Source organism: Hemitrygon akajei, chromosome 4, assembly GCF_048418815.1.
Source record: "Hemitrygon akajei chromosome 4, sHemAka1.3, whole genome shotgun sequence".
NCBI lineage: Eukaryota > Metazoa > Chordata > Chondrichthyes > Myliobatiformes > Dasyatidae > Hemitrygon > Hemitrygon akajei.
This window is the reverse complement of record NC_133127.1, coordinates 28,961,965-28,976,591: the sequence shown is the minus strand read 5'-3', so window position 1 is coordinate 28,976,591 and position 14,627 is coordinate 28,961,965. Positions and strand designations below refer to the sequence as shown.

The 14,627-nt window shown below is 40.2% G+C and overlaps 1 protein-coding gene across 9 annotated transcripts in view; it reads right to left on the bottom strand.

Moving 5' to 3' along the window:
* LOC140726183 (receptor expression-enhancing protein 1-like) overlaps nucleotides 1-14,627 on the bottom strand; it is an 88,289-nt gene that overhangs the window by 54,279 nt on the left and 19,383 nt on the right. For all 9 annotated transcript variants that reach the window (XM_073042201.1, XM_073042203.1, XM_073042204.1 and 6 more), the window contains exons 2-3: nucleotides 8,141-8,213; nucleotides 3,751-3,827 (exon numbers count right to left, since the gene is read on the bottom strand). In XM_073042201.1, coding sequence (XP_072898302.1) covers nucleotides 3,751-3,827; nucleotides 8,141-8,213 — 150 coding nt within the window. The remainder of the gene's footprint in view (nucleotides 1-3,750; nucleotides 3,828-8,140; nucleotides 8,214-14,627) is intronic.

Below are 14,627 nucleotides of genomic sequence, written 5' to 3'. Positions count from 1 at the left end.
GTAATATAAGTTGTAGCACTCTGACTCTAAAACTGGATTAGGCTTGTACTTATAGTAAGGTATGGTGTCTTTTTTGAGTTTGTATTTTAAAGCAAGATTGTGGTGAATGATATTTGCCACTTGATTCTGCCTGTGTAAGTAATCAGATTGAGTTAAACTGCTGCAGGATCCTATAATGTGTTCGATTATTTCTGGTTTCCCTTGGCATTTTCTGTATTTATCATCTTGAATTTGTTGAGTCTTTTATTATGTATTTTTGATCATTTTTTGTGTTAACCACCTGGTCCTGTATTGCCACAGGGAACCCCTCTGTTTCAGAGAAGAGGTCTCCAAGTCTGAGCCAGGCGTTTGACGCTTCCTTATTGACATCTAGTCTACTCAGATCATGGGGATGTCTTCCACAGAGTGTCATGCTCTTCCATTGGCTAACTTAATCTTCTGCAGTGATCATTTCTTCATTTTTCTGGGTTGTGCTTTCATTTAAGTTTAGTGGTGTATACTTCTAAACAGAATTGCATATGGAGTGCTGAATCCTGTTTTCATTGATGAAAATATATCCTTAGAAGTTTTATCTGACTGCTGTGTAAACTTTTATCTCTCTTCCTCCTTCTGTCCTAGGTAGGGTTAATCTAAGTATGTTCCAGTGTGACAGTGTTTTCTAAAATTTATCATTTCAATTCTTATTTTTCTATGTAAATTTTTTGGATTAGTTTCAGACTAATTATTATTGTTCTTTCTTTTTTTTTTGTATTTGCTCAGCTTGTTGCCTTTTGCACGTGAGTTGTCCACCCTATTGACGCGGTCTTTTATTGATTCTATTATGGTATTGTACTGAGAATGCCTGCAAGAAAATGAATATGGTGACCAGATTCATGTGATATCATCAAAAGAGTTTATTTTATGTTAGGACTCAGATTGTTCAATGCAAGCAGATGATTTTCAAAATAGAATTAAATATACCTGAAAGGGAAAAGCTTGCGTGCGCTATGGAAAGGTCAGGATGATGAGATTAACTGGATCCATCTTCCAAAAAGCCAGTCGAGATGTGTGGAATTAAAGAGCCTTCATGTGTATCCAGCTTCCACTATCAATGGATGTGTATTGATCAAACGATTAAGTCAATTAGAGAGTGAGATCATGCCTGACTCTGAACAAATTGGATCTCCGGGACAATGAGCACGCGCAGCTCTTAAATCTGTTTCTCTATATTCCTCTGTGTGATTAGAATATTTTCCATTTCACCTTTGGAAAGGGGGATACGCTGGGAGAGTTGAGCTGAGATGGAAGACCATGTTAGTAAATGCAGGGCAGAGTCAAGGACACATTAGAAGTCTTCGTCAATCTAATTCCTATGTCCTTACTAGGTACAGAAGATGCAGCTGCCTTTACAGCATATTATGTCCCATTTACCAAGCCTTAGCCCTTCCTGATTTCATTGCCAACAAACGCCAGTAGTCTGCAGAGTCCCACTGATGCTTGACTGACATTGTCCAAATTTATTTCACTACAGAGTCCCACATCCCGCAAGTCTTTATCATGGGCTCAATATGAACCAAATCCCCAGGGAGGATTAGTGTATGACATCCAGATTGCCTATTCCAGTGCCATAAATCTCAATGATTTTGTTAGGAACAGGGGCCAGTTAAAAACCTATTGTGTCACTAGTCTCTCTAAATATGATTCTACAATCTGCAGTAATTCTGGTCTAAATGCAGGAATGATTTAATTTAGCAAGAAAAACAAATTTAAAGAAGTTTGAAAAAGTCATGATGGTTGATAGTGGACGTAAATGGACTAGATGGGCCAAAAGAGCTGTTTCTGTGCTGTAATGCTCTATGACTCTATGGATAGAGGTTGGCAGGGCTTTCTGAGGTTATAAGGATCAATGGTCCAAGCAGACTGACTCAGTGTGTGGAACGTCTCCATAAAACGTGTAAACACTCAGTTGACAGCAGAGCACAACCAGAAAAATTGTGCTAAAGTTCTAATCAATGCTGGGTGGCGGGGGGAGGGGCAATTACCTTTACATTAAATATTCCAGGCACGTCACTGTTAACAATGTACCCATTGTCTTCCATTGAATGTAATGTGCAGTTATTTCATAGTGTCTGAATAATCATGATGAGCTCTGGAGTGTGGGGGGTAGGCTGCGGCGAGAATAATCATGGTATTGACCAGTTTGGATGCACATTCTCTTCCTCTCTAGGGAAATTCTACAAATCAGATCAGATTATTTTATTTTATTTAGAGATACAGCACGGGGTTGCAGCTCCTTCTGGCACAAGGAGCCTGCACCGCCCAATTACACCACGGTGCAATGAAATCATTTCCTCACTTGAAGCTCACAGAGAAAACGGCATTCATGGTAATAACAAGTAAAACAATAAATTCAACAACAACGGCAAAAAGCAGAGTGATGCAAAAGTTCTACAGTTTCCAAAATTTTAGCACTGCACTTTTCATGAAAAGCTCACAACTTAAAAAATTGAATGGTCCTTATTAAATGCAAGGATTTAAAACTGCTACGATAGATGAAGCCTGTGAAAGGGAACTTGGCCCTGAAAATGCAGAAGGATCGAGCTATTTGTCTCAACTGTGGCTAAAAGCATTTTCCAGCTTGAAGGATGTAATGCTGAGGTTTTATATGGTGTTGGTCAGACCACATTTGGAGTATTGTGAGCAGTTTTGGACCCCTAACGAAGAAAGGATATGTTAGCATTGGAGAAGGTCCAGAGGATGTTCTCAAAAATGATCCTGGGAATGAAAGGGTTAACTCACAAGGAGCATTTGATGGCTCTGGGCCTGTACTCTCTGGAGTTTAGAAGAATGAGGAGGTATCTCACTGAAAACTATCAAATACTGAAAGGCCTAGACAAAAATGAACATAAAGAGAATGTTTCCTATAGTGGGGGAGTCTAGGACCAGAGAGCACAGCCTCAGAATAGAAGAATGTCTCTTTAGAACAGTGATGAGGAGGAATTTCATTAGCCAGTGGGTCTGAATCTGTGGAACTCATTGCCACAGACAGCTGTGGAGGCCAAGTCATTGGGTACATTTAAGCAGAGGTTGATAGGTTCTTCAATAGTAAGGGTGTCAAAGGTTACAGGGAAAAGGCAGGGGTTGAGAAGGATAATAAATCAGCCCTTATGGAATAGCAGAGCATACTCGATGGGTCAAATGGCTTAATTTTGCTCCTACATCCTACAGTCTTATGGTCTAAGTCATGTTGTCAGTCTGCATTGCAATGACTTGACAAATGAATTATATCCTTTCAATGTAATTTGGATGTATCTTTTTACATCTCTATCCCTTGAACCAAAGGGGTAGCTTCATTCAGTTTCACTTGTCCCATCATTGAAACGATCCCACAACCAATGGACTCACTTTCAATGCTTCTTCATCTCATGTTCTTGACATTTATTGTTTATTTATTTATTATTATTGTTTCTTCTTTTTGCATCTGCACAGTTTGTTGTCTTCTGCACTCTAGATGAACGACTTAGTTGAGTGGTCTTTCATTGATTCTGATATGGTTATTATTCTATAGATTTGTTGAGTATGCTCACAAGGAAAGGGTTGTATATGGTGACGTATATGTTCTTTGATAGTAAAATGATGAGTATTTATGATGAGTGCCCTGCTTTTGGGTGAGTGTACATTCACCACACTTTACCATTCAGCTCTGGGGTTTACATTACAGTAAGTTCAGAATCAAGGCTGGGATGCAGTAAAATAAAGACTGAATCTTACCATGGAAGAAATAGGTCTGTGAATGTTTCCACTGTGGTGAACAGTGCAAATATGATCCAGTACATCATCCATTTTACCTGGTTTACAGAAAAAATTTAAAACATGTTGGCTGAAGATATGAAGGCAAGGTACAATTTGTGCATCAAATTCATTTTCATTATTAATAAATAAGTTGTTCCATGATTTAAACATGCTAAAATTAATGTATATAAAATATTTCTCAACAAGAAATTGATTATTTAAATTATGCTGAACCAGAAATGCAGAACAGACTCAATGCACCAAATAGACTAATTGTGCTCCTATGTCTTATGATCTAATGGTATCCACATCGTCTAGTCACTCTTTGGTTGCATTGGGAATAACCAGCTGCACTACTCGGAAAAACAAGGAAGGTCTGTGTAATTTAGCTGCTTAACTGCACCTACACATTACACAAGGATCAAGAAAATAGGAACAGGAGTTGATCACCAGGACCCTCAAATGTGCCCCACCATTCAATATGATCTGCCCCAGATTCCAGCTCCTCTACACAAGATCCTCATACTTCTCTAACCCCAAATCTTTCAAAAATGTATCTGCCTCCATTTCAACTACTTTCAACCTGGGCTCCCCAACTGACACAGTTCTACAGATGTACAGAAGAAAGCATTCTGACTGGCTGCATCATGGCTTGGTAAGGAATCTCCAATGCACAGGACTCAACCAGTCCCATCATGGATTCGGGTCTACCCATGATTGAGGACATCTACAAGAGACAATGTCTTGGGAAGGTGCTATGCATCAAGAAGGAACCCCACCATGTTATTTGGCAGGAAGAACTGGAGCCTGAAACCCACACCTCAAGGCATAACAACAGCCTCTTCCCTACTGCCATCTGGTTCTTGAGCTGAACTGAAAAACCCCAACACTGCCTCAGATTATGACATGATGTTTATTTTATTTATTTTGTCATGTAAGTTATGTATAAGTGATGTTAATTTAAGTTTATGTTAACTTACGATTGTCATGTTTGCACTATACTGTGCTACAACTGCAGAAATCTAATTTTCATGGCATTTATTCCTCAGGTTTATTGCCCAGGACAATAAGCCTGGTTTGAACTCTCTGGAGCAGGGAGATGCCAAGATTCCCTACATCTTGTGAGAAGAAATTCTTCCATTTGAAATGACCGCTCTCTGTACCCTTATTGAAGACCCTACAACAAGAAAAACATCTCAGGATTGCCCTTCAGATCTTACATGTTTCAATAATATCACCCTTACTCTTCCAAATTCTAAAGAATACCAACCTAATATTTTTAGCTATTCAAGACTGGACAACCCTCTCATCCCAGAAATTAGCTTGGTGAATCTCTTCTGATATGATATCCTTTATTAAGTAAGAATTTCAAAAGTGTATACATTATTCCACGTGTGGCCTCATTAGTATCCTATATAATCGTAACAATAATTTATTTCTTTAAACACTCTAGTATTTAAAGGCAATATGCCATTTGCTTATTACTTATTTGTTGCACTTGCTTGCTAACATACTGTGTTTGGAGCTCCAGAAAACCTAGATCACTCTCTACTCCACCTACTTACAGTCTCTCTCCATTTAGAGAACAGCCTGTCTTTTTGTTTCTTTTATTTAAAGCACAATCTAACACTTTCCTACCTTAAAACCTATTTGCCATGATTTTGCTCTCTCATTCATCTACAAACAGTATATCCTGTTGGAGAATCCAAATATCCTCATTCCAACATGCCTTTCCATCTATTTTCGTCATCAGCAGATTTAGACACCTTACACTCTATTTCCTCCTTCTGCAATTCATTCATATAGATGGCAAATAATGCAGGCACTGATCCTTGGGACACAACGTGAGCTTTCTAGTCTGAAAACAATCCATTTATGCCACTCTCTCACTTCCAGTCGTCAGTCCATGTTAACAAACCTTTCCCAATACCATAAGTTCTACTATCGTGCACCAGCCTATTATGTGGCATCTTATCAACCCTGACTTTAAGGCAGTATTCATCATTAAGGACCCCCATCACCCAGGACATGCCCTCTTCACATTGCTACCATCAGGGAGGAGGTACAGGAGCCTGAAGGCCCACGCTCAATGATTCAGGATCAGCTTCTTCCCCTCAACCATCAGATTTCTGATGGACATTGAACCCATGAACACTACCTCATTACTTTCTTTTCTCTTTTTGCACTACTTATTTAATTTAACTTTTATATATACCTCTTACCATAATTTACAGTTTTTATGTTTTGCAATCTACCACATAACATCAAATTTCACAACACGTGCCAGTGATATTAAACCTGATTCTGATTCTGAATAGAAATAAATGATAAAGTAGAGCTTGCAAAATTCACATTGCATCAAATAAAATTAGACTTGAATTTGCTAGCAGAATACAAATCCTCTCATTCACTGACTAAATACACAATGCTTTATTCTACACTGTCATAAGTCACATAAGACAGAGCTCAAAGCACAGTTGCTATCTATACATAGGATATAATGGTATCTTCAGTTACATTTTGTTTTGTGTATCTGTATTCAAATATTATGCACATTCATGAAAACTAATAGTGTGCAATTTTCAAAATACACAGAACCACAAAAGGAATTTAAATTTATTCCCTATTCTATATGTACATTGTTTTCTTTCTCCCTCTCTCACTCTTTCTCTCTCTTGTTCTCTCTCTCTCACACACTCTCTCTCTCTCTCTCTCTCTCTCTCTCTCTCTCTCTCTCTCTCTCTCTCTCTCTCTCTCTCTCTCTCTCTCTCTCTCTCTCTTATATTCAATCCATACATGTTACCACATCAAACATTTAATGCATAAAACAGAGGATAAATTTCCACCTTCCTGATTACTGTAAAATAAGAATAATCAGGATAAGTATATTAAAACAACTTACAATACAATTAAAAAGCAGCAGTAGAACTAAATTCATGTAATCAAATCTTCCACAAGTGTTAAGGGGACAGTTTATTTCTTGCAAACTTCTTTCCTCTCCTTCCCACTTCCTACTGTTGTGTTTTTACCACCAGTGCATTATCCCATCCAGCAATTCAGGGGCATCTGGGAGTTATGGAGCAGCTCCAACAAATAGTTACAAACTCAAGCATCATGTTCCCATTTATTGCAAAGAAATTGGAGTTTAGAATTGGGGAGGTTTTGTTGCAGTTGAACAGGGGAGGCTACATCTAGAACACTGTACACAGCTTTGGGCCCCTAGGAGCCTTGGAGATGCTAGAGGAACTCAGCAGGTCACGCTACAACCAGAGAGGGAAAGAACAGATGGCACTTCAGGCCAAGACACTTCTTCAAAAATGAAGATTTCTTCTGTTCTCTTCCCCCCACAGATGCTCCCTAACCTGAAGAGTTTCTCCAGCTGTTTGCTTTTTACTCCAGATTTCAACACCCGGAGCCTCTTGTGTCTCCAGAACCAAAACAATTGTTTATGATGTAATGATTAGTTCTCTCCTCTCAGTTTTGTTCTTTTTTCTGACCACTTATGAATATTCAAGCTACTCATGGTCCAACTACTAATCAGTAATTTACCTTGTTTTCCTCCTATCCTTAGCCATCTTTGGTGGCATACTTAGTGTCCTACCCCCGAACACCATTCCCAACTATTTTAATCAGATAAAGAGGGAATTCAGGAAGGTGATGGGATATGGGAAACTGGAATCATTCCGAGACTTTCCCTGTAAGGGTTTGTTTTCAGATTTCTTAATAAAATTTACATAATCAGATTGGTAACTACAAATACAAATTTAAGAAATTTCACAGAACAAGGAGATCTTTGGAGAATATTTTTAATGTAGTGTGTTACTGATATCTGGAATATGAAATTGCTGTAGATTCAATTGCAACTGTCAAACAGGTATTAAATATACATAAACTTGAACAGGTAGAAAAAATTTAGAAATAGGGTGTTAGAATAATCAGGTATTGTTACAGAAAAATGCGTGGTAATAATTAGATAGTGTTGCAGAGCCAAAATGGGATAAATGGTCTCTTTCTGTGCTCACTTAGTGAAAATGCTCAAGGGATGGAGAGCACTGTTCCATCTAAGCTCACCAGTACACGACTGTGCAGTAACTGAAATGCTTCTACGCACATAGCCTTTGTCGCCATGCAGCTGAAACTTTTTTTTTTATAATGTGCCATGCAGTTTTCAGGTCATGCAAAGCTCAGAGCAATGGTTGGTGCACACAGCTGTAAAAAAAAACAATTAGAGGGAACATTGGTGGTGAGGGAAATTGCCCCAAGTTGAAATCTTAGGAGAGCTGAGAAAAGTTATTCCACAATTTTGGTGCTATTGGAGGAACGCTGACCATCGCCGCAGCAAATGCTAAAACAAAAAGTCAATACTTACATATTCTTTTACATTCTTTGTCTTTACAGCCTTGTATGAAGAATAAGCTGGATAGAGTGTGCCAAAAATCAGCCTACAAAAGATAACATCTGTTACACTAATGCGTATCGTATGCCAATGAAGTATTAGCAGAAGAAGGAATCACAATACTAATTCACATCCCTAGAGAAGAGCATTTCAAATGTTAGCTGTGACTCAGGGGGGTAGCCTTCTTGCCTTTAAACTGATTGGTTCAAGTGTCTATCCAAAAGCGTAAGCCCAAAGTCCAAGCTAATACTAAATTGAACTGTTGGGCGAACTGTCTTTTATATAAGACATTAAACTGTGGGCTAAACTGCCTTCTCAGGAGGACCTAAAACATCCCATAGTGTTACTTTGATGAGGAACTAGTGAGGTATCTTGTCTCCTGGGTAAGGATACTCTCTACTCTCTGATGAAAAGATTGAGTGGTAATCAAGTCACACGTGATTCTAAAAAGGGTTGATAGGTTAACTATTAAGAGATTGTTTTCCATTATCCAGAGAGTAAGGTTAGGGGGCATATTCTCAGGATAAGTGATTGGCTATTCACAAATGAGTTGACAAGAAAATGGCTTACACAGAGCTATAAATCATTGCAACTCTCCATCCCACAGTGCTGTGGATGTTCAGGTTTGAGACTGATAGATTTTCAGGCACTTAAGGGAATCAGGCAAGAAAGTCAATGAGGCACCATTGAAGGGCATAAGGAGTTTGAGCAATTATGTGGCCTATTCCTCCTCCCAGTTCTTATATCGGTACATTTCAAATGCCACCAACATTTATAAAACAGATAACCAGGCGCCTATTGCATTGTTCCATGTTGCTGTGTGGAATCTGACCGCACTAGACAATAATTACATTTCAAAGGCAATTAATTACTTTGGGATACCCAGGGATACTGAAAGGCTCTAAATGGAAGCTTCTTTCAATAGAATGGCATCAAATGACTGAAATGAGTTAAAAATCAGAACCAAAATTGCTTTATTGGCTCAATAGCAACTCAGGAGGAGAACTATTCCTTACGGTGAAAGATAGTGAGTATACTGTAATGTAGCGCATCACAGTTGGCTTGGAATGTATTGGTATTGGTTTATCAATGTCACAAGTACTGAGCTACAGTGAAAAGTCTGCCTTGCCTACTGTTCATACAGATCAATTCATTACACAGTAATCACATTGAGCTTAAGGTTTAAAAAGTACAGTACAATAGCATGGTGGTTAGCCTATTGCTTTACAGCACCAGTAACCTGGGTTCAATTCCCACCGTTGTCCTTAAGGAACTTGTACATTTTCCCAGTGACCACATGGGTTTCCTCCCGGTGCTCCCACATTCCAAAGGCGTATGAGTTAGTATGTCAATAGATCACACGGGTGTAATTGGGCAGCATGGGCTCATTGGCCAGAAGCGCCTTTTACCATACTGTATCTCTAAAAAACAATTGTGCCATTGTGAAAGAGCTCCCAGATTCATGAGCAGGTTAAGATGTTACAGAAGCATACTGGAGTTTGAAAGGTTCTCAAGATTGGAATCCCAAGGGGGCTGGTGGCCCAATGTACACAGTTAAGAGCTTGAAATAAAGACTGAGGACCCATCCATTCAGGTAGGATGGGTTGTCAGGAGCCAACGTGACTATTAACAAAGGGTGCTGAACTAACAATTCCTTTCCATTATGATACAAATGTAGGGTGGCAACAGCTCATAGAAATACATCACAGGCAAAGCAATGCACCACGCAGCGGGGGGGGGGGGGGGGGGGGGGCTCTGTACTACTAAAGGTACCCTCTTCAAGGTTAAACCAAAACCCTCTCTGCAGTCACGGGTGTTAGATAAAGTCTTTGTCCATGCAATCCAGTAAGAGGCTGATTATGATCCACAAACCTCCCTCCTATCATTCATCAAATTCAAGCACTAAACCATTACAAAATATAACAACATGTCCCAAAAGCAACAAGGGTCAGGACATACTGTACAAAGATTCATTACTAAGTAATGTATCTGATTTTGTTATCAGATTAATGACGTATAAATATTTATTTAATTACTGTCATAGTATAACTGCATTCAATGAAAAAATTTGATAGGGAGAAGCTAAAACCACTACTAGAAGTTTACAATAAGCCATAGAAGGTCTGCAGTGAGCTCAACAAATCTGGCAAGTGATAAACCATCTGAAGATCAATGGGAAAAGTCACAAAGGAATTAGATGTGCTGCAGAATCAGCTTATGCAAACAAGGCCAATATTTTATCCAAATAAATATCCAGGGCAATTAAAGAATTTAGAAAAAACTGAAAGAAAAACTTCATGGTATAAAGAGAATCTGAGGGCAGAATGAAGTCTAAGATTCAGTAGACTCTGAAGATGGAGGATGGTAGAGCTAATCTGGGATTGGAATTGGGTCTGATGTTAGTGTTGGTCTGAGGGTAGTGGTGATCTATGGATGGAGTGAGGTCGGGGATGGAGCTGGTCTGACAATGGAGTTTGTCTAAGGATGGAGTGGGGTCTGGGGATGCGGTTGGTATGAGGATGGAGTTGGTCTGGCAAAGGAGTTGGGTTTGAGGATGGAGTTGTGTCTGAAGAGGTGGGATCTGAGGATGTAGTTGGTTTGAGGGTGGAGTTGATCTGAGGATGGAGTTGGTCAGACGATGGAGCTGGGACTGAAGAGGTGGGATCTGAGGTTATGGTTGGCCTGGCAATGGAGTTGGGTCTGAGGAAGTGGGGTCTAGGATGTGGTTGGTCTGAGGATGTCGCTAGTCCTAGGATGGAACTGGTCTGAAGATGGAGTGGGGTCTGTACCTGGAGTTTGTCTGAGGATGAAGTTGTGGCTGAGGAAAGATTGGGATTTGCAGCTGAATCAGAATCAGAATTAAGTTTAATATCACCGGCATTGGTCGTGAGATTTGTTAACTTTGGGACAGCAGTGCAGTGCGATACTTGATAACATAAAAAAACTCTGAATTACAGTAAATATATATATAATGTGTGTGTATTAAATAGTTAAATAAGTAGTGCAAAAACAGAAATGAAAACGTAGTGAGGTAGTGTTCATGGGTTCAATTCCCATTTAGGAATCGGATGGCAGAGGGAAAGAAGCTGTTCCTGAATCGCTGAGCATGTGGCTTTAGACTCCCGAACCTCTGAGAAGAGGGCACGTCCTGGGTGGTGGGTGTCTTTGATGATGGACGCCGCCTTTTTGAGGCACCGCTCTTTGAAGATGTCCTGGATACTATGGAGGATGAGATGGGCTGAGTACTGAGATTACAATATCAAATATCAACAGCAACTCATTATATTGCAGACCTGCACAAACATGCAGCCACTTTCTGCTGTTTAAATAACGACACCAGCGTTGTAACTTCCAAATCCAAATTCGGAGCTTTTCATTTTTTATCATTTCAATTTAAAAAGTTGCACTTTGAAAATGAATAACATGGCATCACTGAAGCTAATATCTCGTATAAACTTCAATTATACTGCGAAATTTCTCAGACGAACATTACTTATTGCTGGTTGTAATAGTTAGTGTGTATGGCATTGTTGAAATGCATTTGGGCATTTAGCTTTCCTGATGCAGAGCCCGGGGAATTACATTGGATTTCATTATAGGCACCGATCAGACATTAGATTTTACTGACCGCCATGTGATACTCCCAATGCTCCGTTTTATTTAACATTGTGTTAGAGACAGTAAGTCCACTCTCAACAAGTCACAAAACGGACTTATCTATCCTCACCCGACCGACTGTTGCTGGGAAGCACCAATTCATATTTACATTTCTACGTAGTCATTTTTTGTGTGTGCTTGTATCGATGGTGCGAATTGTAGTTCGCCATTTTTACATTGTGAGCCTACAACCACCTCGGGAGTTCCATCTCACGCCTGTCAGTTTGACGATGGCATCCGACTTCAGGACGTCTCCAGGTTACAACAGACTTCCATTCCCAAAGAGAGATTGTAATCCAAACTGCTCATCAATTGGAAGTTAATAGAAGTAATGTGTAGACGGGGCTCACAGACACAGCTGTGACGGGAGGGAGCGAGAAGTGACTGGGTAGATTTTCTCAGCGCTCCCTGTTGTTGAAGCTCGGGGTGGGGGTGGTGGTGAGAGAGGACACGCGAAAATTACCTGTTCCCGCCTGGCAGAAGTTGCCTGCTGCTCCACATCCCATCCATCCCTCTGGTCTCCCAAACACTTGTCCAAGTATACGGAGTGCCCATAAATCGGACGTTCATAACTCTGGGAGGGGGTGGGCATGTCTCAGATTTGGGATTGGTTGAGTCAGGGCTTACTCCCGATCAGGGGAATCCGTCTGAAATTCATGAAGGATCCAGCCACCCTGCTTATGGACTGTTTGACCCACTCCCATAAGGGAAGAGGCTACCTTCGCAGCATCCACGCCAGGACCACCAGACTCAAAAACAGTTACTTCAACCCACCCCCCCCCCCAGCATAAATGCTGATAAACAACTCCCTCCCACCCCCACACCATCCCTCATCACCACTACATACACATCACCAGCGTCACTTTATGGACATACAATAAGTCTGGGTATATAACAGTTATTTGAACATTGTGTTTTTTTTAGGATTGCATTTTTATTTATGTTTATTGTGAATTTAATTGTGTTCTTTATGCTTATAGCGTAGCAATCATATTCAGACTAACAATCATTTCCTTTCACTTTACACTCAGGTACGGAAGCAATCTTGAATTGCTTGACCTGTCATCTTTGCTTGATTGTTACCTTCACACAATGCAGTACAGGAAGTCTCCCTTTCCACTTCTCCATAACTGCTGAGTTTAGAGTCACAGAGTCATGAAGCACAGGAAGAAGCCCTTCAGCCCATCTGGTCTGTGCCAAACTTTTATTCTGCCTGGTCCCATTGACCTGCTCCAGGACCATAGCCCTCCATACTACTGCTCTGCCCCCTCCCTCCCCCCCCACCCCCCCCCCCATCGTCATCCAACATCCTTGTAAATTTTCTCTGTACTCTTTCAATCTTATTGATATCTTTCCTGTAGGTAGGTAATTAAAACTGCACACAATACTCCAAATTTGGCCTCACCAACATCTTATACAACTTCAACATAATATCTCAACTCCTGTACTCAATATTTTGATCTGACTAATAGTGCCGAAAGTTCTTTTATGACCTTATCTATCTTTGACACCATTTTAAAGGAATTATGGATCTCTGTTCCCAGATGCCCCTTCCTACCACACTCCTCAAGTGCCCTACTGTTCACTACCCACCTCCTCCCAAAATGCAACATCTTAAACTTTATGCATTAAATTCCATCTGCCATTTTTAGCCATTTTTCCAGCTAATCTAGCTTCCTCGTTGTCTGCAAATTTGCTGATCCAAAACATAGATTATTTTGGAAAAATAATCATAGAAAAAAAAAGACAGACTCATGTTGAGTTCAGACTGGCAATGCTAGGGTTGTGCTTGGTTCTGGTATTTGCATTTTATACCAGAGCAAATCTCTATTTAGGACAAAAAAAACCTTCAGGCATTTCAGCCCTCCTCCATTATCTGTTATTTGCAGTTCTCTCCAACAGAGCCAAGAGAATCAGCTGAACCTACATGAACTTAACGCGTTTACCAAGACATCTTAAGCTTTGCATAGGGTCGAATGACGTGGTCACGGGGTTGCACAGTACGTAGTGGTTAGCACAACACTTTACAGTACAGGCAAACCGGGTTCAAGCAAGGAGTTTGTACGTTCTCCCCGTGGGCACATGGGTTTCCTCCGGGTGCTCCAGTTTCCTCCCATAGTCCAAAGAGGTACCGGTTGATCGGTTGATTGGTCACGGTAAATTGTCTAGTGATTAGGCTAGGATTAAATCAGGGGACTGCTGGGTAGCGAGGCTCAAAGGGCCAGAAGGGCCTATTCCACGTGGTATCTCAATAAATAAATAAAGCTATGATTAGAAAACTCAACAGCTTCACAAACAAAATAAATTTTATGGTTTGGATATGAATTCTCTCAAAGGTGGCCGAGATATTCAAACCTCAGTTGATAGCATGAAATACAATAACAGTGTCAGCACCATTGCACACAGCTTTTAACTTTAACTGCTGCTGCCAGATGGAGATGAAATTCTAGACGAGCTGATCTCATAAGATCCCAGAGCACAGAAACAGACCCTCCAGTTCACTCGGACCATGCCTGATATCAAGTACTCAGTTTCTTTTTGGCTTACTTATAAATATTCTAAACTTTGTTTAGCCCTCTTGTATAATATTTAACAATAAGTGAAAATTTCACTCTTGCTGCTGAGCTGTCCGTCAGAACTTGTTAATGTGGTTGTCCGGCCAGCCAGCTCGTTGGTACCAATGCTGTTGACCGTGAGACTATAAGACTTACAAGCAGACTTAGACAATTCGGCTAATCAAATCTGCTCTGCCAATCAATCATAGCTGATTTATTATCCTTCTTAAAGCCATTCTCCTGCCTTC